The sequence below is a fragment of the Anabrus simplex genome, chromosome X, assembly GCF_040414725.1.
Source record: "Anabrus simplex isolate iqAnaSimp1 chromosome X, ASM4041472v1, whole genome shotgun sequence".
Taxonomy (NCBI): Eukaryota; Metazoa; Arthropoda; class Insecta; order Orthoptera; family Tettigoniidae; genus Anabrus; species Anabrus simplex.
In genome coordinates this window covers 220,464,217-220,491,709 of record NC_090279.1, presented here as the reverse complement: position 1 = coordinate 220,491,709, position 27,493 = coordinate 220,464,217, and the positions used below count along the sequence as shown (strand labels likewise).

General features: G+C 38.3%; 1 protein-coding gene across 5 annotated transcripts in view; it reads right to left on the bottom strand.

Moving 5' to 3' along the window:
- Positions 1-27,493, bottom strand: part of Smr (Smrter) — a 657,953-nt gene that overhangs the window by 284,422 nt on the left and 346,038 nt on the right. For all 5 annotated transcript variants that reach the window (XM_067159726.2, XM_067159723.2, XM_067159722.2 and 2 more), the window contains exons 6-7: positions 25,163-25,270; positions 11,207-11,263 (exon numbers count right to left, since the gene is read on the bottom strand). In XM_067159726.2, coding sequence (XP_067015827.2) covers positions 11,207-11,263; positions 25,163-25,270 — 165 coding nt within the window. The remainder of the gene's footprint in view (positions 1-11,206; positions 11,264-25,162; positions 25,271-27,493) is intronic.

Below are 27,493 nucleotides of genomic sequence, written 5' to 3'. Positions count from 1 at the left end.
ACCTACTGCCTAGTTACGAGCATATTATTGCCATAGGTGACTTCACCACTAACCTACTTACTAAAACATACGAAACTAAACAATTTATTGACATTTTTTTTTCCTTTGATATGACCATCCTCTGTTTAGAGCCTACTAATCACACTTACACAGAAAACTACGAAACATACACGCTCATTGACCACATTGACAAATAACCCAAACAAAGTTATAACTCACGGCCAGATTCCAGTCCCAGCCATCTTCACTCATGACCTTATCTACCTATCCTACTCCCTCCGAATGCCAAAATATAAACCTAAGTATATCATTTCCAGTTAAGACATGACACTTACAATCTACTCTGGAATGACATACTCCTATTGGACGATACAGACACGAAAGTAGACAAGTTTAACTCCCTTGTAATCACTCTGTACGATAAACACGCCCCTAAGCGACAAATAAAAGTTACTCGCCCACCTAGTTTTGGCTAAATAATGAAATTAAAAACATGATGGCCCAACGCAATGCACTTTACCAACGCTTTAAACGTACTTGTGACCAAAGTTACTTTGAAAACTATCGGATCCTTAGAAATAGAGTTAAACAGTTCATTAGAAACTGTAAATTTACATACTTGCAAAACATGACTGCAAGCATGAATTCTAGCAGAGCTTGGAACACGCTTCGTTCCTTAGGCATAGGGAAACCTCTGCAACAACCTCATGTGCCAGACATACCACTCGATAAGTTAAATCAGTTTTTTACTGAATAAGGAACACCACCTAATGTACTAAATTCCCCAAACTCAGTACCCAACTCCATTATGAACCCTTTACCTGACCAACAACATTTTACATTCCACCCCGTTACTGCTAATAAAGTTAAAAGGTATTATATTCTATCAAATCAAGAGCTAGAGGAGTGGATGACATCCCTATAACTTTCGTACACAACATTATTGGTGCTGTTTTACCAATTATTACCCACATTTTTAACTACTGTCTTAAAAACGGAACCTTTCCTTCACTATGGAAAGTAACCAACGTTATCCGCATGCCTAAGAAACCTGACCCCTCACTACAGACTAATTTCTATTTTACCTGCAATTTCCAAAGCACTCGAGCGTCTGGTTCATGAGCAGGTGTTGGAATACTTAAACCACCATTCTCTCCTAGACCCATTGCAATCTGGCTTCAAGAAGGGACACAGCACAGCAACCGCCCTGCTCAAAGTGACTGAGGACATACGACACGCAATGGACCAAAGACTGGTGACAGTACTTACTCTCCTCGATTTCAGTAGCACATTTTACACTATAAATATCCAGGCTCTATTAAACAAGATGCAATCTTACTACTTCGATCAACGAACTATTAATTTCTTTTCATCATACCTCAAAAATCGCGCGCAACGAATTACTGTATAACCCTTGATTAAACCTCTCACTGGCTAACCAGGAAGGAAGGCACGCCGCAGGGTAGTGTTTTAGGCAGTTGCTCTTTATACTGTACATAAACGACATTTCATCTAATTTATAGAATTGTAGCTACCATTTTTATGCAGACGACTTACAGATATACTGCCACTGTAAGACCTCTGATTTGTCTCATGCCATAACAGGCATCAATGCTGACCTTTAGTGACTTAATGCTTACTCCTTGAAAAATTCCTTCTTTTTTAACCCCTCCAAGCACAAGCAATCATTATTGGCTCTCAAAACTTGCTGACCACACTACGATACGAAACTATTCTTCCAGTTATACTGAATGGTAGAGTTATTCCATTCAGCCAAACTTGTGAGAAATCTTGGAGTGACAATGAACGAAAGTTTAAATTGGTCTGAATATATTAAAAATGTGTGTAAAAAAATATTTTTGATACTTCATTCGGTTAAAAGAAACAAAGATATTTTACCTTGTAATGTGAGTCAAACTCATACAAACACTAGTGTTTCCCGTCCTCGACTACTGTGACGTCATTCTGGTAGACGCAACAAAAGAGCAGACTTCCAAACTTCAGCGAGCACTTAATTGTTGCCCTGGATTTATATACAGTCTAAGTCACACACGTCACCCCATACTATCACACCATTTCATGGCTGAAACCTGACAAATGACAAACGTATCACATAATGATACAGATATACAGGCTGCTCTCTGAAGACAGACCCGTACACATTTCATCCCAGCTTAAGTTTTTGTCCTCCTTTCACAGCAGTAATACCCGCTCTGATTCCTCCCTTTCTATTCCTGTTCACCGATCCTCTATGTACAACAATTCCTTTGTTGTGACGGGTTCTAGATCTCAGAATTCTCTGCCTGTCAGTGTCAGAAATTCCACCTCATTACTTAAATTTAAGACTGCTTGCCGAGACTACCTGCTGAATGCAGCTGACTAACTTATGACTGGATGATCGAATGAATGCGAGTTAGAAAAGTGTAATGTATTTTCGTGTAGGTTATTATTTACTATATAATAATATTAATGTACTCAAACTCTGCCCAATGATGTATCACTACAGTGGTTAAGTGTACGGCCAAGAGCTCTACTTAGCCACCTACAAAGGCTAACTAACAAACTAACTAACCAACTAAATAAATAAATAAATAAATAAATAAATAAATAAATAAATAAATAAATAAATAAATAAATAAATAAATAAATAAATAAATAAATAAATAAACCAAACTGTCCGAATCGGAATACGACATGATCTGTCAGAAGGGAGCAGAATTGGCAGGGGGGTTGAGGCAAGGCTGTTGTCTTTCACCAACGCTGTTTAATATATACTTGGAGGAATTAATTTCAGATTGCTCTCAAGGAAAACAAGGTGTGGCAGTTGGAGGAAAAATTCATTTACTTTGCAGATGACATGGCGGTTCTAGCAGAAACTGAGAAAATGTTGGAAAAATTGAACAGATCCTGTAAGAAGTTAGGCAAGAAAATTAATAGGAAAAAGACCAAGGCAATGATCATGGGGTCAAAGAAGGAACCAACAGCTAAAATAATACTTTCGAGGAAGGAGATTGAACAAGTGTCTAAATTCAAATATTTGGGAAGCATAATCAGAAATGATCTTTATTGCTTGGACGAAGTGAAGACTAGAATTGCAATGGCCAAGGAAACATTTATGAAACAAAGGACACTGTTGAGTGGGCCTCTAAATAAGGACAATAAGAAGAGGTTAGTGAAGTGTTTTGTGTGGAGTGTGGCGCTTTATGGAGCTGAGACTTGGACGTTGAGAAAAAAGGAAGAAAGAAGACTAGAAGCATTTGAAATGTGGATCTGGCAGTAGATGAAGAAAATCAGCTGGCAGGAAGAAGTAAGGTATGAGGAAGTATTAAAAAAAGTGGGTGAAGGAAAGATAATGATAGTGCAAAGCATTCAAAGACGGAAGAAAAATTGGTTAGGCCACTGCTTGCGACGAAATTGTTTAATAACCGAAGCATTGGAAGGGAAGATACAAGGAAAACTGAAGAGAGGAAGGAAGAGGTATCAGTTAGTAAACAGTGTAAAGGTAAATAGAAGCTATTGGAAGACAAAGAGAATGGCTGAAGACAGAACAGTGTGGCGAATTCATGCGAAGACCTGCCGATAGGCAGACCACAAATGATGATAATGATGTATCAGTAACATTAGAATTGTAATGATACAATATTGTAATCGTATTTCGATCATTTTGTTACTGTTCTGGTATCCAAACAATAACGTAATGCCAGTTACAAGTAATAAGCAAGAAATTTCTGTGGTGGGACTACATGATGTGAATACAGGTGATGAAGGTGAGATTTGGGAGCCATCTCATGGGGCTGTATATACAAATCTAGAGCCACTTGAAGTACACAACTTTATGCCTGTGTCACCGAACTTGTTGGAGGTGCGTATATGTACTGTGTAGAGATGAGAAGAATGCAAGAATGAGGAATGTGGCCTGCAAGCATGAACTTCCTGTTCTGCCTAGACAGATCGGCTCTTATCTGCTCGCATCTGCTACACGAAAACATTGACTCACACCTTGCAGTTTGCTGGATTACAACTGACAAAAGCGATGAGCTGCCAGTAGAAGATAATATAAAGTCGCCTGGATAGTAGCAGAGTTGCTATGGTAACCATTGCGACACTGGCTCTGCTGGTGAAAACCCCTTCGCCCCGTGCCTCACCGGGCATGTGCATTCTTCTGATCTCCCAACAGTACTGTACTTCAAAACCTTCATGTGATATTCGAATTTTAAATATATGGGTGTATTTATTCAATGCTAAACAAAGTGTCCGAACATAGGTTAATGTTTTATTATCATCCATTCACTTTCTTTTTTATTGTTGAGGATTCCCAAGATGATCAAGTTGAAGTTGTGAATACAGGGAATAAAATTCCTAATACCAGTACAGAAGCCACTGAGGAGAACTACGCAAACACTGAGGACTGGAGCGGCAATAAAGCAGAAGATCTTTCTGACAACAATGGACTTTATACCGAACCAGTGTTACTGAAAATGCGAAAAATGGCAACCAAGGACGACCTAGTAAAGGTAGGAAGACGAAATATCCAATGCAGAACCGCAATGTCCGAAAGAAAAGATGCATACAGAATAAATACTATATGACCCAACGTAGAAAGAGAAAAGGAGACATTTAGAAATTTTCTTTGTAATTGCAAGTGCGGTGTCAAAAGTCTTTTCAGAAGTTCATGAACGCGAATTCAATAAATTTTATAGTGTTGAGTCCCATGATGCCCAAACTGCCCTCATAACTAGTATGGTGACTGAAGTGCCTATCAGGAGGAAGAGGAATAAGAGGATTTCAAGCTGTAAGGTGAAGACCAGCCTCAGAGTTAGAGATCTTCGTGGAATTGGTGGTGGGAGCAATAAAATATCCAATGAGAAAATTGAAGGTGTTATTGAACACATCTACAAATTTCCCCGGTACAAATCCCCTAACTCTGCCTACTGTATTTCTTAAGAGCTTGGGTGCACCATTCTGTTATAGAAACATTACATCGCCCTGCAACAGATCTTGTGATAAGGAAAACTACGCTGCATGAACTGGTCTCTCCCCCCTAACTTCTCTTTCTAATTCCCTTCCTACTACCCGTTCCTTTCCCATTTTTTCACATGTCAGAATCATCTGTCATGCTTTCTGTATGTCCTGTACTGACAGTTCTATATTTAGCTCTTCTGTGAGTTTAATATTTTGGATTCTATCTCTTCTTGTCTTTTTACTAATGTTCTTTAAAATGTCATTTCCTCCACTGCTTGGATCTTACTATCATGTCTCTTATTAGTTACCAGCTTTAGTAGCCCGTATGTTACAACTGGTACGAAATACTGTTTATATAATCATAGCTACCAACTTTTAGAAATCAAAAATAGGAAGATTTTTTAATTCTTGGATTTCATCACATATATTACACAACGGTCTAAGTGAAAAAAAGACAGAAAAAAAGGCATACATATCTACAGTTCCAATGTGAATTGACCACTAAATTTAAAATCTTAGACTAAAAAACATAAAAATGGTTACAAGAAAATGTACCTAATACTCTCATTTATGACACATACATACGAATAATAATACAGTTGAACCTTGATATATCGAACCTTCATTATTCAAATATTCAGTATCTCGAAGTAACGTAAATTTTCCGACCGTTTGTCCTATTCTTCACGTGTATTGATTTCTCTATTCTCGAAATTCGGTTACACGAATTTCTCGATTTCTCGGAACAAACATTTCCTCCCTTGGAGCAAAAAATACTCTGCAATTCGAATTTTGTGCAACATTAACTTTAGAACACAGCATTTGTGGTTTGTGAAGAACAGGTAAGAAGTAAAAAAGGGTCACAGTGAAGCTGGGAACTAATATGATGGGAACCAAAAAGCTCGAACTTCCAGTGATCAGGAAATCGGCAAAACCTCGCCGTTTTTCGGGTGTCAATTAATTAGGCATAGATATCAAGGATAATTAAATAAAAAACCACCTATTCAATACTTTCCACGTTTAATGTGGTTATTATCTACATGATTTTATGTAGACTCATTTACTTGTAAATTGTCAATTAATTACCGGTCATGTACAAAAGCAAGCCCAGAAGTCGCGGATGACAAGCTCCATTTACGAAACTCGGCTGCGTGGTATTGACGAGAAGTTTCAACGTGAAGGGAGGAAAGATTAACCGGAACTAACAGACGAGACTAATGGATTTTTTTCCCAAAGGTGTTAACGGAGCTATGTTTCTTGTTTCACTAATGTATGTACCGTATCCTGTCTTCTAAAATGTTACCATAATAAATGTTATAATTAAAGTGATGCCGTAAAATAGAGCTTCCTTCTATATTTTTAAGTACCATTAAACATTATGTATTCAGTAAAAGCCCATAGATATATACGATTCAATCATGTGCTATACTTACTCAAAAGCGGTATTCTCTGTATCTCGAAATTTTGATAACTCGAAGTAAAATTTATCTCCCGAGGTGATTCGCATAATAGTTTCGGTATTCGACTGTAAAATAAAAGGAAATTTAATTTTATAGGCATCTCTGAACACTTGGAGATACCGTTTGTTATGCTTTTTGGCCATGACGTGAAGAGAAAATACCACAAACTGTCACCAACACAACTCCCTGAAATACATTCAACTCATTAAAATTATGAAGTAAGAATTTTAAAAATGAACCAAAATACGCGAAACTACCTTATACATACATATATTATTAACATACGACTTGGACGTGGGGAGAAGCACAGAAAAGCTAGAAAAAACGCGTGGCCTACAACTCCAACGAAATTATGTACAGAAACTAGGTATGTTAATAGTCCGCGAACCACACGATAAGAAAATCATTCCTTCGTCCCAAACTGAGTCGCTAGCATGCGCTAGCCTGTCTTGCTTGTAGGACGATTGTCGTCCCGAATCCCCAGCCGTAAAGCACACATGCTGCTGTAGTGAGCAGGAGACACGATACAGGAATGTGATGAACGATACACTTGCGAAATAAGGCATCAAATAAAAAACTTCAAAATGAGGTTGGGTAAATTACACAAGCACATAAAAATTTATCCTAGGGGAAGAGTATTGACTGTACTGGAGGCTATATTAGTCAAAAATAGGAAAAATTAAACATTAATCGGAAAATCAGAAGACGAGTTAAAAAATGGAAAGTTTCCGGGTAAATCGGAAGGGTTGGCAGGTATGTATAATGTTAATTTCGTTCTCTTGGGGACTTTGTCATCCCATAAAAGCTCTCTGACTTGATCATAACATGTTGTACCTTTACCTTTACTTTACTTCCATTAATAATGCTACCCAGATATGTAAACAGTTCTACATTCTTTAACTGTTCTTGGTCTATGTTCACTTGGCTTCTCTTTTTCTCTTCTCCACAGTGTATGACTACAGTTTTCTTTTTACTAATTAGTATTCCATCTCCTTCAGATTTTCATTCCAAATGTCCAGTCTCCTTTGTACTTCCTTTTCTCCCTTTCCCCAAATCACCACATCATCTGCAAATACCAAAGCATTCACTTCATCACTACTGATACTCTGTTTTACAAATTTTATGATTTCATCTATCAATATAACAAACAATAATGGCGACAGTGCACTTCCTTGCCGAGACCTTATCTTGTATAAAATGTTTCAGAGTCACAACTCCCCACTTGTACACTGCTTTTACTCTCATGATACAACATTTTTATCTTTTTAATTAATGTTTTTGGTACATTCCTTTTCAGTAGACTTCCCATACATGTTTTCTCTTAACTGTATTATAAGATTTTTCCAAATCCAAAAATACGAATATGATTTCCTTGTTCCTTCCCAGATGTTTTTCCATTATCGTTCGCACTGTAAATATCAAGTCTATTGTTGGTCTATTCGGTCTAAAGCCATATTGTTCTTCCTCTAACTGTGTTTCTATTATATCCATCAGTCTTCTGTCTATGACTTCCTCCATCATTTTTAGCCCATGTGATAATAGGGTTATACCTCTATAATTTTCACATTTCTTCCTACTTCCTTTTTTGAACAATGATACAGTGCTTCCTTGTTGCCAATCTTCAGGTATCCTTTCCTCCTTCCATATCCTCTTCCGACCCAATGTCCACATATGTGGACAAATATGTTTTATTCTCTGACCAACAATGAAATTCGAATTTCCCTCCAATTTTACTTTGAGTGTGTTCTCAAAGGATCTCTCTTTAAACTTACTGTTTTTCAAAATTCTATAACCTCCTTGGTAGCACCCAGCAAGTTGGCGGGAAGTAAAGACATGGATACATCACAGGACAGCCGAATTACAGGTAAATGCTTGTTAATACTTCATTTACGGGCTTGTCTGATAAACTCTTTCAGTTAGTTTCCGGTAATCAAAGTCACGAACTGACGAATAATGCAGAAATGTATTATTGTTTTTATTTGGTGTCGACTGTATGTGCATGCAAATTATTTTGTCCACACATGTGGACATTTGGTCTCAACAACAATAGCTGGTAAGACTATTTGTCCACGCCTGTGGACATTTGGTCTTACCAACAATATCCCCCTGTGGGTGGGGGCGGTAGAATAACACCCACGGTATCCCCTGCCTGTCGTAAGAAGCGACTAAAAGAGGCTTCAGAGGCTCTGAACTTTGGAGCGTGGGTTGGCGACCACGGGGCCCTCAGCTGAGTCCTGGCATTGCTTCAACTTACTTGTGCCAGGCTCCTTACTTTCATCTACCCTATCCGACCTCCCTTGGTCAACTCTTGTTCTTTTCTGACCCCGACGCTATTAGGTTTGCGAGGGCTAGGGAGTCTTTCATTTTCACGCCCTTCGTGGCCCTTGTCTTCCTTTGGCCGATATCTTGTCGGACCCATTCCATTTTTTCTCCCTGATTAGTGTTATATAGAGGATGGTTGCCTAGTTGTACGCCCTCTTAAAACAATAATCACCACCACCACCACCACTTACCAACAATAAGTTGCTCAAGGTAATGTAGGGACCATGTTGCCATGGTACCTAATTTAACTAAATCTACAGTAATCTAGAACACACAGGGGAAACTCTCATAAATAATCATACTTATTTAGTTACACAATCAATTTGTTTCTAGGTTTGCCGGTCATCTTCCTCTAGCCATAGATGTTAAAGACGTGAAAAAATGCCGAAATCCTGGCTGCAATGAAAAAAGCCGCATTATCTGCATAACATGCAAAGTCTACTTGTGCCGTCTTAAGGACAGGAATTGTTTTGTGCATTTCGATACATAAAAGGGAAGAAAACTTACAGTCTGTTACTGATATGTGTTTCTCTTATGTGTTCATGTCAGCTGATTCAAAAGATACAATACATTTACAATTTCTTTAAGTTGACCCCACTCTTTATTGAAGTTAACCCATTTTCATACTTAAAATATTAGCAGATTATACAATTTATTCACAAAAGTGAACATGATGAATAGACATAATGCAGACCTAATGTCCACATTTGTGGACAAATTATATTAGAAACGTCTGAAGTTAAAAAATATAAATACTGGTACATATTGTTCATTTAGGAATATAAGAGCTCAGAAATGTGGATTTCATCATAGTTGTCCACTTACATGGGCGTTGGGTCTGAAGAGGATATGGCATTGAGGGCTCTGTGTAGCCACTGTAGTCCAATGCTTCTTGCTGCCTTAATCATATCAGCATTGCATTTGTCTTTTCCACTTGCTTTACCTTTGGGCACTGCTTTCACTGCCCTTACAAGTTCCAACCATGTTATTGGGTTCTCTTCTTTTTCTCCATCTATTATTTCTATTTCTATATATCTATTTCTTATCTCCTTCTTCCTCCGAGCAGTCATCCTCATCATTAAGATTTTCAAAATATTTCGGCATCACATTCTGAAGACCCTTTTCAACATGTACTATGGATCCACCTTCTCTCTCTAATGCCTTGTTGTTTTGTTTTTTTTTTCCCTTGATTTATTATTTCTGATTTTATTACTTTGTATAACAGTTTCTGATTTCCTTGACTATCTTGCTCAATTTTGTTGGTAAACTCACCCCAACATTTCTCCTTTTCTTCCTTGATACTCCTCTTTACTTGTATTCCACATGTAACCTTTCTATCTTATTCTCATCCCTCTGATATGTTTTTGCTTCTTTCTTCTTTTTATTTTGCCTGTCGACCATCGTGTCCCCTTTCCCTTAACCTTTGCTTTTGTTTTCCCCCATACCTCAATCGCTGCTTCCAACAGATAATTTAGAAATAATTACACACCAACTCTTGTTTACAGAACCACAGACAACTGTGCTGTGCGTTGAAAAGTATTCTGTATTGACAAGAAGACAATAAGGGTTCCTCGTAGCGTTCGCTGGAGGTGGGGGAATAAAGAAAGTTGTAAAATGTCTGAAACCCAGTTGTTGCCATCAATTCGACACTTATCCTCACTCAACAGAAAATTTAACATACATGTTTTGGGAAAATCATCCATTCCCTTCATCAGTAATCATCACTTATCATTATAAGGTGTATTAACAAGGTGGACTCAAAATAAAGACTATAGTGGTTTCTTTAATAGATTCAGACAAGTCAATACAGGATTAAGTTTATCAACAAGTTGCTTTACATCGCACCGACTCAGATAGGTCTCATGGTGGCGATGGGATATGAAAGGGCTAGGAGTGGAAAGGAAACGGCCATGGCTTAATTAAGGTACAGCCGGTGTAAAAATGGGAAACCACGGAAAAACATCTTCAGGGCTGCCAACATTGGGGTTCGAACCCACTATCTCCTGAATGCAAGCTCACAGCTCTGCGCACCTAACCGCACAGCCAACACGCTTGGTACGTAAAATTGTGAAGTGTGCAGAAAACATGTGCTTCCAAACGCATTCTGTGAAGGAAACTATATAACTTATTAGAGGCCTCATATAAAATTTCATGATATTACCCTTTCTTTTGACCTCTCTAATTCGAAGTTTCAAAACATTTATAGTGTAGTTAGAATGAAAACATGAAGGTAAGATAGGCAAACCTCCCAGACAAATTGTTACATCCTTCGATGTCCGAATGTGAGAGGTTTCACCAAAAGTACAGCAACGAGGCCGCGGTTTATATCCACATCTGACTCCGTACACTCCTTGTCGTCTACACAGAACATCCCCTGTGGTGTGGGGAAGTAAGGAAAAGTTCAAGCAATGGCTGTACAAATGAGTACAAGATGAAAAATAAAGCAGAAAACCAAATCTTACCAGATCTACTTTCGGTCCGAGCTTCTCCAACAGGCTGTGAGCCTCCTGCGCCCTTTTCTGAAATAAAACACAGATTAAAATTAGAAAACCTGACAATAAATGTGGAAAGATTTTGAATTTATAATTTTGCCTCTTTTTACATAACATTCCTCACAAATTGACGTAATTTACTTGCTAAAGGAATGAACATTATTGACAGAAATTGGCAGATATTACGAGGAGCTAAAAAGAAATGTGAAATACATCACTAATATAATCAGTTATATTTATTTGTATTAATAAAAAAACAATCAAATACACTGGATGAAAAATTCCACTAAAATGGAAAAATATGTTCACACAGAAAAACTGTGAATAATGTAAAACTGTTCAATAAGAATGCTCGCACAGGCTAGTGTTTGTATTTTCCACAATTCTGAAGAGAAATATAGAAGGTTTAGTGGGGGAAAAAAAACAACCCCCATTATTCCCAGGACTTGAACCTCGGCAGAATAGTTTTTTTTAAAGAGCATTACGGTTGTTGATTCAGGAAACCTTTATTGACAGTTGTGTAGTTAGAGCTGCTGGCCCTCACACTTCACACATACATATTAACACCATAAAAGTGATTAAAATTTAAAGTGATTAAAACTTAAAATAGTAAGAACTACAAAAAACAGTAATGCTTAAGACTGTGAAGAAGAACCTATATTGTACTGATCTGGAAAATATTACCATATTTTCTCGCATAAATAACACCTTTGCATAATTTACGTATCCCAATATTTTTGGGTACAAAGTGGAGAAAAATAAATGTTTCCGTATTTGACTTCTTCGATCATCCATCACACAGTTCCGGGTGCATTTCAAAATAAAGATGTCAACTACTCAAGTAGCAACCTTACTACTGCAAAACTGAGCATTCCAAATACTGTACAATGTGCTGTTATCAACCGGTAGAGAGTACCAGTGAGTGAATCAGTGCAGAAGTGACTGGTGACGCTCTATTCCAGTCTGGTACAAACATATTTTACGAGTGTTTCGGGTACACTATGTGTGTCTTCTGTGATCTCAAAATTGTTTGTTAATCCATAATGAGTAAGCGTTCGAGCAATACTGCATCATATCAACTCGGAGTGACCAGTTACACCGAATGCAACGTGCGCTACTGGCAGAAAAAGAAAAATGCACTTTAAGCAACCAACAAGTTTCGCAAAGCACTTCGCGGACCAAAAAGTGGAAAGTTTCCACACGTAGAGGAGGATCTGCTTAAATATGTGATTTCGTCATGTAAGGATGAATATGTCGTTTCTCATCAAACTCAGTATTTTAAAGGACGAGAAATAGTTGGTGCACATGGAATCAGTGTACCTGATTTTAAGGCTAGCCAAGGCTGACTTTCCCTTTGATGAAGAACAACATTATGCCAAAGAATGCTGAATTATTTCAACCAAAAAAGTAATTGATTTTCACCATAACTGCAGGTCAGACGAAAATCAGTTTCGATATGCCACAAAGTCAAACAAACGATAAGGAAAGCACACCGAGTGTTATCGTGCGCACTACCGGAAGCAAAATGCGATTAACTGTGGCGTTTGCTGTAACAGGCGATGGCAGAAAGCTTGCACCTTGTTGTTCTAAAACGATAAACAATGTCCAATGCCTAACGTAAAAATTTCTGCGAGAGATCCACATTCCTATCCAAGAATGAGGTGGATAAATATGTCAATCATATACAATTGCATAGGAACGGTTTGGGGAAACTGAGCAGGATTCCTCGTTCAATGCCAGGCCCCTCCTGTGACGCAACAAATTTTGTGGCCACCTGACGGAAGATACTAGGAAATTATTGGAACCCATGAAAATCAATTTGGTAGCGATTCCTCGTGGACTGACGTCGGAACTTCACCCTTGGACATTTCGATAAATAAACCATCCAAGGACAATGCGAAAACACTATCAGTGCTGGATGGCAGAAGGTGCGCACAAACTGCAACAGGTAAGATTCAGAAACCATCCGAGTGGATACTGCGCAATTGGGACACAACTTCTTCGAAGGTGATTGAAAAGTGCTTCAAGAAAACAGGAATCTGAATTCATTACACAGGAGTGAAGATGACATCTTATGCAGAGATGTGAGCAGCAATAGCAGTAGCAGCAATTCTTCTTTGCAGTGTTGGTAGCAAACTCGAAGACGGTAGCCCATAAAAAGTAAGATTTTCTTTTTCCCTGGTATGTCATTATCTTAAGTCTCTAATTAGTCTAAGGTAGGTATGTCGGGATGCAGCAACTGTGGAATTTACAAGAGGAAATGAAATTAAAGGTAGAAAGTAAACAAAAAGCTGTGTTCATTGCGCACGTGATTACTACTGAACGCAGCAACACTGCGCCCGATTTCACCACCCGGCCTGTTGTTAATCGCACGGTCTCGCGTACAAAATCTCCTTTCAATATTACTCTTCATAAATTCGGTACCACACTGTACGGTTAGTTGTTGTAGTTTCTGATAACCATGACTGAGTGCTTCAAAACAAGCCCAGGTTTGCTGCTGTACGTTTATCCTGGGCTGAGAAAGAGTTGCTTTAGGAAAATAAGAAATTTTTTTGGGGTGGTTGAAAAAAATTGTAACTAGAGTATTACACCACAAATGCATGTGGTTATAACATATAAAAATTTCATTACCATCAGACAAGTAAGTTTTCCTTGTATATATTCCTAAGTGAGCGCATCCTAGAGAAGAAGCCAAAAAATCGGGCAATATTTATTACAGCCAAAAATAAAAAATGCTTAATGAACGTCGAAAACAATGTGTCTTATATAGGCTAATGTAGAATTAAACAAGGAAAATGTTGGTATAACCTGCAATAGGCCTATTGGTTCGTTTGTAATTAAAGCCTAAACTAGAGTGTCCATAATAAAAAATCCGAAAGTAGGTGGCCATGATGACAACATGTGTGAAGAGCTCTGTAATAATATTATAATTGTGGTTTTACTAAAGTTATTTACATTTGTTGCTGCTGTTTCTGTAACTTTAAGTCATCTTTGATAGATACATTTATTGGTGTCATGAAATTTTCAGTGTTTTTTTTTTGGGAAAAGGGGAAAATTATGGAATGCAGGATTGATGTTGGTTTGCTATGGTACTATAAGGTTTATTCCAACATGATTCCGAATCAATTCTGAACTGTCTGCTCATGTGCAGTAACTCAACAGGCGTTCCTACATAAATGAGAATAGATTCTGAACTGTTCTAAATTCTCAGCTTGCTGTTCCAACATAATTCGGAACTGATTTGTAACGGTTCCGAACCGGTGAAAACGATTCTCGCTCTAGAGCGAGAACTAGACGTTCTGGTCATGTGCACTAAAGGGTTTATTCCAATAAGAGATTGGAACGCAATCTGAGCACTTAAACCCTCACGGCGGAGATAACCCTACATTTGTTGAGATTTTGGAAAGTAAGGAAAATGCATGATTTAGATGGTGCCAGTGACCTCTATGAGGAAAGCTTAAGTGATGAGGACGAGTTGGATATGAACATACTGAAAAAAAAAAAAAATGAAAATTATTTAGGTACAGTAACTAACAATTCAAGCTTTATAATTAGGTTGGGCCTATAATATTGAAGCCGAGGTTACGAGTAGTGGAGGCCTTCACCTTCCACCATTCCAAGGGCCTTCATGGCCTACATGACTGCTATAATACTGAATATTTTAACTTGATTGCATGTTTGTTTGTTTGTTTGTTTTTTACGAGATTTTAACCCTAATATAAACATATCAAGGTCCCGCAACAAGAGCTTGCAGAAACTCAAACGTCCGCAGAGACCAATATCTGTTGGCGAAGTTTAAGCTTGTTGCGGGGCTCCTGTGTGTCGCCCAAATGCTGATTACCAGGCACATTGTTACTCAACCGCTCACTGAGAGGCACAGTGTACAGCTCTTTATCAAGCGTGTATTGTAAGAAGCAAGAAGCGTGTGCTTGTATTATTAATATTTTATTTATATTTCGTAGCTGAAAGTGAATTTGTTGTAGTGTGATATTCAGTGTACGTAGCAATGCCCCCGTTTCGTTCTAAATTAGAGAGTGCTAAAACTTTAAACAGTCAAACGAGAGAAGTTATTTATAATGTGTATAAATTCATGAAAAACGAAACCCACCCCACTGGAAACTTATGTGCTATTCAAAAGAAAGTGACTGAAGCAACGGGTGTGTCGGAAAGGTCTGTGCGGAATGTAATACGAGACGCAAAGAAGATAAGGGGTGAAGTGGATTCATTTTCAATGCCTGGAAAGAGAAGACCGAAGTCTGTCAAGAAATGTGAATTAGACGATTTTGAGAAACTTGCAGACTGCTGTATTCTTAAATCAATTTCTCCATCCAAACATCATGCTGCCCAAATATTTAAAATTTCTCACTACGTCAATAGGTTCACTTCCTATTTTTATCACTCCCCTGGATTTTCTTTTACCTCTCGTCATGATCAAAGTCTTGCTCTTTGTAATTCCAATCTTCATTACAAAATTTCATATCTCCTCATTCCATAAATCAACTTGTGTCTGTACTTCCTCTTATCTCCCCAAACTACAATGTCATCAGCAAAGAGCATAGACTTTACTTGCTCGCCCAACATCATCTCCTTGATATTATGTAGAATTCTATCCATGATGATAATGAAGAGTAAGGGAGACAATACACTTCCCTGTCTTAAGCCTGTCTCAACTCTGAACCATTCAGTTTGACCCACTTTGGTTCTAACATAGCTTTTGCAATTTTGATACAATGCTATTACCATCTGCAATTTTTCATTCCCAATCTGTGCCTCTGTCAGTGTTTACCAAATTCCTTGGGACACTGTCATATGCCTTTTCAATATCTAGAAATGTTACTACCAAGTCCTTTCCATATTCTCAATACCTTTCCATCATTTAACGCAATGTAAATGTTGGGTCAAATGTGGACCTGCCCCTTCTGAATCCATACTGGTGTTCTGCCAATTTGCCCTCTACTCTGTCTGTTATTTGTTTATCCAAGATTCTTTCAAGGTTCTTAGCTGTACAAAGTATCAGTGTCATCCTCTGTAATTTTCAGATTGCTTCCCGTCTCCTTTCTTGAGAATTGGTATAATGATGCCTTTCGTTCACTCTTTTGGAACAGTTTTTTCTCTCCATATCACTCTGAAGAGTCTATACAACCACTGTAGAACAACTGTTCCTGCTGCTACTTTCATTTCTATGGTGACCTAATCAATTCCAGCTGCCTTGCCTCGTTTCATTCTTTCTGTGACCCACTCAATCTCTGCCAAGTACACCTCATTTTCCTGATCTTCCATCGGCACTAAATCTGGTTCTTCGATTTCTCCTTGTACTGAGGTATTTTGCACATTGTAAAGCTGTTCAAAGTATTTTCCCCACCTCTGCAATATATCCTGCTTCTGTGCTATCACTTCCTCCTGTTCACTTTTAATGAAGTTAGTACCTTCACCTGGGTTGTTTTTCTTTAATACCCACTGGAATAAGATCTTTTTGTTTCTGGTTGTACCTTCTTGCACAGATTCAGTGAATTTTTGCCTGCATTTCTTTTTCTCTTCTTGAACCACCTAGGAGCACTCCCTCTTGCGGTGCCTGTATTCTATTGTTCTGTTTCTCAGCCATCTTTTCCAAGCTTGTTTCTTCCATTTAAATATGTCTTTTACCCTGTCACTCCACCAGGGCGTTTCTCAATCTTTCTTCCTTCCTGATGCTCTTCCACAGGTCTTTTCTGCACACTCGACCATGACTGTTTTAAAGTATGCCCATTCTTCTTTGACCCTTCTGATGCCCCCCTTAGGTATACTAGTTATAATGTGTGTCTGGAACTCTTCATTTATTTCCTTCTGCAATTTCCACACCCTTAGCTTTCTCTGTCTAATCTCAGTCATCTTTTGTATCTTTCCCATCTTTAACTTAGCTATCACAACTCTGTGATCTCCTTTGAAAGATTCACTCGGGAGGGCTGTTACGTCTACCAACATTTTCCTGTTACCTTATCTTGACCAAAATGTAATCTATGAGAGTTTTGATTTTGTTATCCGAACTATCGTATATCTTGTTATCTTCTGTTTTTCTTTCAAAACCATGTGTTACCAATGATCAGCTCATATCTTCTACAAAAGTCTACCAAAATATCTCCAGCCTTGCTTCTCTTCCATATCCAAATGGACCTATAATCTCATCTCATTTATTTTTTCTGATCTACTTGGGCATTCATGTTTCCTATGATCACAACATGTTTGTCCTGTATATGGTATTCCAGATATTCAAGGTATTCCTCTAGATCCGTATCTGTATTTCATGCTTGCGAAGGATACCCTTGCATTATATCTGTAACACCAGTTTCAAGTCCCAGTCTGATCTTAATCAACCTCTCATTTATGTTTTACACCAATTCTGGGTATTCCTTTAGGTCTTTTCTAATTATGAGACCTACACAATTTTTGGCTTCTCTTCCTCCACTATAGTATAAGGTGTACCCTTTCTTTAGTTTCCTCCCACCTTTTCCCTTCCATTTGGTCTCACCGATTCCCAGCAAACCGAGCTCGATAACCGCAATCGCTTAAGTGTGGACAGTATCCAGTAATCGGGAGATAATGGGTTTGAGCCCCACTGTCGGCAGCCCTGAAGATGGTTTTCCACGGTTTCCCCTTTTCACACCAGGCAAATGCTGGGGCTGTACCTTAATTAAGGCCACGGTCGCTTCCGTCCCATTCCTAGGCCCTTCCTATCCCATCGTCACCATAACAACTATCTGTGTCGGTGCGACGTAAAGCAAATAGAAGAAGAAAAAAATCCCAGCAATCTTTGTCAACCATAAAACCTACAATCTCTTCCACTTTCCCTGTTAGGCCCTCTGCACACGGAGCTACTCATTAGAAACGTAACTGGTTTGTAAACCGGGGTCACAAACTGGTTAGTAACTGAATAGTGACTCGGCTCCACACATGAAGCTACTGTACGGTGACGGATTCTTCCTGATTAGCCATTTGTAAAGTTTTGTGCGGACTCGCTAGATCGCTTCTTAACTTTGCTAGAATGTCAACCACCGACTCAAGTGACGAAGAAGACATGATTGGGTTTCATTATTTCAGGAAAAATAATTTTTTTTTTTTTTTTTTTTTTTTTTTTTTTTTTTTTTTTTTTTTTTTTTTTTTTGCTAGGGGCTTTACGTCGCACCGACACAGATAGGTCTTATGGCGACGATGGGATAGGAAAGGCCTAGGAGTTGGAAGGAAGCGGCCGTGGCCTTAAGGTACAGCCCCAGCATTTGCCTGGTGTGAAAATGGGAAACCACGGAAAACCATTTTCAGGGCTGCCGACAGTAGGATTCGAACCTACTATCTCCCGGATGCAAGCGCACAGCCGCGCGCCTCTACGCACACGGCCAACTCGCCCGGTAAGGAAAAATAAATAGAAGAAGGTATTCGATTCACCCATACCTTGAAAAGAACTTCCACTGAAGATTATTCATAGCAGTAAAGGAGTTCGAACAAACGGATGCTAAATTTATTTCTTTTTATCGTATGACCAAACACAGTTACATGGACTTGGTGCAGCATATTGCGCCTGCCATTTGACGGTGAAATACAAATTTAGGGAGTGTGTGAGTGCTGAGGAAAGAGTGCTATTAATTCTCAGGTAAGAAAAGTGAACTCTTTTTTTTTTTTCCTCAATTCTTCCTTTATACAGCTGAAGAGGACCACTAAGTGGTCGAAACATGTCCTGTAAGTGCTAATTTATATTCAATTTTGCCTGAGGCAACAATAAAGATCGATTAGGTGGTTATTTTACTAACTTCTTGATTAGTTGCTTCACATCGCACCGACACAGATGGTCTTATGGTGATGATGGGACAGGGAAGGGCTAGAAGTGGGAGGGAAGCGGCTGTGGCCTTAATTAAGGTACAGCCCCAGCACTTGCCTGGTGTGAAAATGGGAAACCACAAAAAAACCATTTTCAGGGCTGCCAAAAGTGGGGTTCGAACCCACTATCTCCCGAATACCGGATACCAGCCGCACTTAAGTGATTGCAGCTATCGAGCTTGAAAAGTGAAATTTATTTTTACAAAAAATTAAAAAAGCTTAGAAAATAATTCCATGCTTTCTCCGTAATGTCCTTTCTTGCGTAATCCTTCAGTGCACAATTGTACAGTACTGGGTGTTTTTCAATTTCTCCCACTAACTTTATGTTGAAAACTTGTTCGCTCGCCATCGTAAAAAGGCACTTTTCATCGTATTAAATCTATATAAAAATACCTCACTTATAAGGTCACAAATTTTCGCTATTACTACGGAAAGGATTTTAAGATGCAAGGTATGGTCAGAAAGGAGGGGGGGAATTAGGTTCTGAAAATAGATTTTTAAAGGAGCAAAAAAGGTGTTGAAATCATTTTATTGAGGTTTACATCAGTTGCATGAACTTCCTTTATACCATTTACTGGGTTCTAATAATTAATAAACATGTTATGCCGGATTAGAATAACGGCCGAGAGGATTCGTCATGCTAACCACACGACAACCTCGTAATCTGCAGGCCTTCGGGCTGATCAGCGGTCGCTTGGTATGCCAAGACCCTTCAAGGGCTGTAGTGCCATGGGGTTTGGGTTTTGGTTATGCTGGATTACACACATTTGACAAAATTTGCTGGTGCTCTGGGCTCAGTGGATCCTCATATATACAGAAATTATGCTCGACATCTACAGTAGCCTATCTTGTCAGCACTCGTAAAGGGGGTTCAGTCAAAGTTGCAAAGGTTTCCACATCTGAATAGTTCTTCAAATTTAATTCCAATTTGTCTCTAAGAAACACTTATGAACTTCTTGAAAACTCTGAATCACATCAGGCAAAAACTTGTAGTCATACATTACAAAAAGTTCTAACTCTAGGTCTTTGTTGGACATGCTTGATGGCTGCTGTGTCCGATGAGTCTAGGGCACATGAAGCAATTGATTTCATCAAAGATTTTGCACAAGAAAACTGTGGATTTTATCCAAATACCCCACCTTGTGATCACTCCTGGGCACGTAACTTGACGGCTGGGAGCCTTCACGGGAATCTTCTTCAGAGCAGAAATGAAGTCATTTATCTTGCCGTTATTCTTCCTAGTACTTTTACAAATATGGTATAGTCCATGTGCAATACATAACACATGGATGGAGATGATGTACCGTGCTTGATCAGTCACTACAAGCCTGACTTTTTCGTATTATATGCCCCCTGGCCACAGGTTCATATACGAGTCCTTGTATGATTGAATTATTCTGCAGGCACCTGTCTTCTCAACGAGTCAGTGCAGAGAAGCGATCTATGACTGTAGTAGCAACGATGGTGTGAAAAGTGCTACGAGAAGACACAATAGTCGACATAGTTAATGCAGATTCCAAGTGTGAAAAAATTAATACTAGTGTGCCTGAAGGTATGCATTGTAAATCATTTACGCCCAGTTGCAGAAAGGTGCGTCAAATCAGTCCTTAGTGGCAGATCAGTTGATTGCCAATCAACTTTGATTTCTGTCTAAATTACAGGAAACCTAACCCCCAATCAACTTGCTCCGATTTACTGATTGAAGACCTGAAAAGAAATTTAGCAACACTGCAATTTGTGACCAGTGTTGTGTTGATTCATTAAGGATGGTGTCGAGGAAAGAAATCAAAGTGGCAGTGAATCAGAAAACAGCTAATTGTCTTCTGTGACAGCTGAATAATAGCAGAAATAGATAGTGTGCAGAGGAATGCAGCAAGATTTGTAACAGGGGATTTCAGGAGAAAGAGTAGTGTAACAGAAATGTTAAAGGAACTTGGGTGGGAAACTAAGTAAGAGAAGGGAGAAAACTAGACTTACAAGATTATATAGAGCCTACACAAGAGAAGAAGCATGGGGAGATATCCGTGAGAGGCTTTAGTAGGAAAATACAGCAGAAGTCCGTTATAGCGAGAATTCGTAACGGCGAAATATTTACTCGCTATAACGGATTGTCATTAAATCCGATTTTTGTATAAAAGTCGGAAAACCCACCATGCACAGAAACGTCAATCAGTTTGTTCAAAACTTGCTTTTCCGCAGATGATATCCCCACTACGGCTTACTTGTTTGTTATTTTTCGAAATCCAATACTACGTGAAAGTGTATGTTTAATTTCATTCTGAAAAAATATAGTACCGTATTTCTCCGAATCCAAGATGAACCCCACTTTTTCCTTTAAAAATTAAATCAGGCTCAAAAAGTACTTTGTAAAATCATATGAATGCCTTTGTTCTACAGTAGTCCTACGCATTTTTAAACTATTTTTAGACGCCGAACATTAACTTTCGTCATGCCGTATTTTTTTGCGGCTACACAATTATTATTTATTTCCGCGGATTTAAGGACCATTAACTTAAAATTGGCATCATAATACCGAAGCGAATCCTTTGATAATTTGCCGGCAATAACTATTCCATTCGTCTCTACAATACGACGATCCATCAGAAAATTATTCTTGCTGTCTATAAACCGGTTACTTTTACTCAGGGTCAGATATAACCGGCTACCGCTACACGCACGTCTTGCAGCTAGCGATGTATAGGCCTAATCGCGGACGTTGAAAGTCAACGAACGAGTTTATTGCACCACGGTATGGCCATTCCACCCTTGCGTTTTTCGTGCACATACCTCACAATTTCATCTTCGACTTCTTTAAAGCATCCTTGTTGCGGACCACTGAATGGTTTTTTTGTACAGTACACATTTTTTTAGCTCTTTGTCTTCACGCTAAAGCCAAATATTGGCTTTAGAGGCCTATGCCGTATTTTCTTGCGGCTGCACAATTATTCTACATTTCCGAGTGTTTAATAACCATTAACTTAAAATTGGCATCATAATATCGACTAGAACCCGTTGGAAATTTGCCAGCAATACATTTTCCACATATTTTTACAATACGACTATCCATCACGAAAATATTCCTGCTGTCTATAAAACTTAATTTTGCTAAGCGTCAAGTACAATAGACGCGTTATAACTCTGCCACTGAGTAGCCATGTCCTTCCTAAGAATTTGAAGGCTCGCTTGTTTTGATACCATTCTGCAGATTTGAGAAACGGTTTTGTAGAAGCCAATAGAACGCCATACTCTCTTCATTATTTCCTGAGATCTAGTGACGTTACACACAGGCATTGTACAACCGGTTGTCGCGGCTAGCGATGTAGGCTATAGTAAAGAGGCGGTCGTTTATTGTCAACGAGTTTTGTGAGCGTGTGAAAAGAAGCAGCGTGGTTATCGCGGTACTTGCCAGTGGTAACTTACTGTTAGGCCGCGAATGCAAGACAGCCCTCGAGTTTTCGCATGAGATTCTGAGAAAGAAATGTCTTGGATTCAGAGAAATACGGTATCACTTCAGAGGTTTCTGTGGCAAACACTTCAGTTTTCTTCTTCAAACGGCGCCACCTAACCTAACCGTATATATATCATGAAAGCATATTTGAAATGCATGTAGAGAAATGATAACCTACTCGCGAAAAATTTACATGTAAACAGCTTTTCCTAAATTTAACTAGACACGAGAAGATATGAAACATCATCTGAAATCAGTGATGTACTCTGCCATATCTTGAGGTGTATCACATTCTTACTTAATTTCCGTATATAACATTAAAATCAAGATATCGTTTACTTCAGACTTTATTTTTAACGAGTTAACAACTGCTATCGGCCACATTATTTACGCATTTCTTACAAAAATATATTCTCTTTAATTTCGAATTTTCTTTACCGAACAGCATCGACAGGTATTACTAATCGACTCCGACATCGCCTTCGAATGTCGACGAGATAACTCGTTAGTGCACATAGCGAGGAACGACGCCGAAGTTAATCGATCGCATGCAATATCATCGCTGGGGTGCATAAATATCGGTAACGGAAAAGATCGTGCGCACTTAATCGCTCGCAATAATGGATGCGTCAGTGATAGGGCTCTCGCTGTAACCGAAGGACGATACACAGTTTAATATAGGATTTTGAACGGACAAAAAAAGTCGCCGTTATAGCGGAGTTCTCGTTATATGCTGTACTCGCTATAGCGGACTTCTACTGTAATTATATCGGCAGGACAGATAAAATTAGAAGAAATTTTAGCAGAAGCGATTGGGGTAAATTTTCATTCATTGGGAAGGGTGTGAAGGAGTGGAACAGTTTACCAGGGGTAGTGTTTGATCCTTTTCCAAAATCTGTACAGATATTCAAGAAGAGAATAAACAGCAACAGAGAAAATAAATGAAGTGTTAGAGGGCATTCGACCATGCAGATTATTGTCAATAAAAAAATGTGTGTGAATAAATTAATTCCATCCCCTGGTCTAAAGAGTTTGGACAGCCAAAGTAGGTGAAGTACAGTGGGGACTTCGAGGGCCCTGGGATCACTACGGTAGCTGTGAAGGCCCTTCAGGAACTCCGAAAAGTAGTGGCAAAAGGGGCTGTGGTTAAGACGCAGCAGGTCGTTATGCTACTTAGGTTCCGGAATGGGGAAAAAAAAAAATGCAATGTAAAGTTTAATCTTATACCAGTTGTATAGTATCATTTGAAGTAATTTCATATACTGTATATCAGTTGACTATATTTGTAAGTAGTACAGGAGATATTATAAGTAGAATTTTGTAAACAATATAAATTTATTAAGGATGAGCTGTGTATTTAATAGAAAAAATTGTTAGCGTATATTGTATAATATTGTATTATAGGAAAATTTTCTTCTCTTGTTAATTTAATATTTAGTGCTAGACAATAATGTATTTTAGTGTAGACACCTCATTTGCAAATAAAGAGATTTTGATTTGATTTGATTTGATTTGATTTGATAGTTTTCAACTCAATTGTAAATAATTGACAACAAAAGACACTCAACCTAAAGCTTTTGACAAATTTGCTTTCATTACATATTTAAAAAAAAACAGTACATGTCTATCAGAAAAAAATTATTCTTGTTCATATAATTTCTAGATATTTTTAGAAGAATTCTTCGTCACAAGAATTATAATAACATAAGTGCAATTATTAGTCAGACTTGTGAGCAGTGATCAGAGTATTGTAAAAGCAAACCAGCATGTTGGCTTAATAATTCTAAAGTCTGTCTTTACCTGCCAGAGAATGGTATTTATTCAAGATTTGGAGTAATTCTGTTCATAGGAATTAATTTGTTCTATGTTCAAAATTCATACAAAATTGAGGTTATATGTGAGACTAATGACTGTGGAAAACAAAATATTACGTCATTCCATTTGCACCTTATACATGAACTTCAATTTATTATCATTGAAATGTTTAATGAGATGTAATTAATGAAAGAATAGCAGCCTGCAGGCAATGATTGTCGATCATCGATCAAACACTTCTTGCTACCTCTACAACACAAACGGAGTAAACAATTGCCAATCAAACACATACCGACTGCTTTTCAAACCCTGGTCACATTTTGACTGGCCCAATCGTACCTTTTGAATACAATTTTTTTCTTAAGTTTAGGCCTATGCTTTGTAATGAAAATGATGATGAGGAATACTTTATATATATTTTAGTAGAAAGCTACAGTAGTAGGCATGACACAACAACCATCATAAAAACATGGATTGTGCCAGTGAAAACTACACCCAGGCAAGTCCTTGCTAATGAAGATATAGTTTCCTTACAAATGTTGCCATTAAATTTTTTTTTTAAAACACCCTCATAAACTTGTATGCATCACAGATTATTCTGAAAAGGAGAAGAGTTAACTTATTGCCCTGTTGAAATCACGGAGCCAGTGCCCATAATAAAAATAAGGCACGTGTTCATAACGAGTTGTTTGTGTGTCATGCTTGCATTTCGTGGACAATTGCCAGAAGAAAATTCCGGGAATGCTCTTTCAGACAGAGTGATCAATAGAACCTTCTGGTCAAGACTGACATCAGTAGTGAAGAGTGAACAGTCTTACCCTGTTCTCGGCATAGATCTTCTGCGCCAAACTTTGGTGCTTGGGAGCTGTGATCTCTTCTTCCTCCTTCTGGACAGCTGGCTTACTAGCGACCTCCTCCAGCTCTTGCTGTAACCAGAGCACAAACATCCACTAGAACTAAATACAACACAAATGACAGTTTAAAATAAAAATTATAGGAAATTAATTTGCAACCCAACATTCAAAAAATATATGACTTGCGTATCACCTATTGGTCTGAAAGCTTTACTAAAGGAATATACTGTACTAGTTACAGTTATCAACAGTTTACAGTAATTTTAAAATGCTTGTCTCGGTAACGGGCCCCTTCGAACAGAAATCGCTGGAATAGTGTGTGTCCACTTAAGAAAAGTAGCAAGAATTCCTGTGTGATTATATAATCTACACTGCAACTGGTGGAAGTCGTATATAGAAACACAACGACAGGTCAATTGTGCTCTCTCCTCACCAATCCCAGCTCTCCTTAGCCCTAATGAGCAGACATCAACATGCACCTTCAGACTTCATCTGGGATAAGAAAAGACCTGGATTAACACAAGAAATGGAAAGAGAGAGAGACATAAAAATGATCATCTTTGAGCTTTGTTTCAAGACCTTCATGCCATAAATTTTCACAACTACAAAAGAAGGCTCAACTGGAAATCAGTGTTCATTTGTTCATCTGTCACTCATTTGTAGGGGCAAATGTAATTAAAAGTAATATCTTGTAATGTATTTGTTTACTGTAAACCGTAATCAGTACTTGTGCCTATTTCATTTCTAGAGGATCATAGGCAGTTAATATGTGCACAGAGATATCACTGTCCCGAGTATGTTTTAGGGTAGTGCACCTCCTTTCTTGTCCCTATTCTTTTCCACAAAACTTCTTGATGATGTGTAGTTTCAAGTGTTCTTCAACTTCAGAAGTAGACTGCTTTCTTTGCTTCAGTCATTTATTGCATCCTTCACCAATTACCTGTTGTCTGAAAGTTCCAACATGGTAATCCTTGTAGAGGAGAGAGGAATTGATAACTGCCACAGCTTCATTCATGTGCATTGCTCCTCCTATAATCAACAATCACATGTCCGGCTCCATGGTTAAATGGTTAGCAGGTCACAGGGGTCCCGGGTTCAATTCCCAGCAGGGGCAGGAATTTGGGCTAAAATTGGTTAATTCCGCTGGCACGGGGGCTGGATGTGTGTCGTCTTCATCATCATTATTTCATCCTCATCACAACGCGCAGGTCCTCTACGAGCGTCATTTCAAAAGACCTGCACCTGGGCCCTCACTTTCAAATTTAAATTCATGCCTTGCGCCCGCCAACTTTGACTACTTCAATCACGACCTGAATTTTTTTATATTCAAGAAATAGCGCACTGTGCGTACACGTTTTCATTTGTTTCCGGTATTGCGCTTTTTACCATTTTATCTATTCCTATTGTTTTTTCACGTCAACTGTTCTAAAAATCTTCAAGATCATAATTACGTATTCAATTATATTGAATCGTATTGTAAGTATGTATATGTACATATATATATTTCGTGAAGTAAGCAAACACTTGATCATTAATCTATCCTTCAATATCCGTCAGCGTATGAAACTACAGCACTTGACGTTATAAACACCACGCCGATCTTCTGGAGCTTGCAAGTTACTTCAGTTCAGCTGCTCGTCTTTGGCTTCTTCATGACTTTAGATCTTCATATTTGGATTGTGTTGTGACTTTGTGCCTGACGGTGTATGCAGTCTGGCTCATTTACCTGTTCTCTGCTTTTCATGAACATTGTGAGACAGTGCCAAACATCGCGTGTGCCGTGCTGATGCTCGGAAGATTACACATTACGTCTTTTAGGTGACTTACATTCCACTTCATCTGAATTTTACAGTGCCTACCCCCGTTATTTTTATATCGCCTCTTCAACTGATATTGTGTGGACTTGACCGTTAACTTCTTTCTTACTTAAGCATTGTTTTTCGAGTTATAATCGGCTGATGATGACCCAGACTGGGGTCGAAACCGGTACCATTTCCACTTTTAATTAAATAAGAATGTAATCTCTACATCTCTTATTTACTTGTATTGAATAGGTTGAACTACCTTATTTATTATTTCAATTTAACTGTGATACTTTTCAATATGGAACAATGAAATTTTTATCTTTAAATAATTACCGAGATCATTCAATTTCTCAAACAATGAAACATGTTAACTGAACGAAGAATTTTTAAAAATAATAACTAATCGGGCATAAAAAAGCTGAAAACAAATATAATGAAGAAAATAAAGAAGGTACAAAAATAATAATAGCGAAATGCGGAAACCAACACA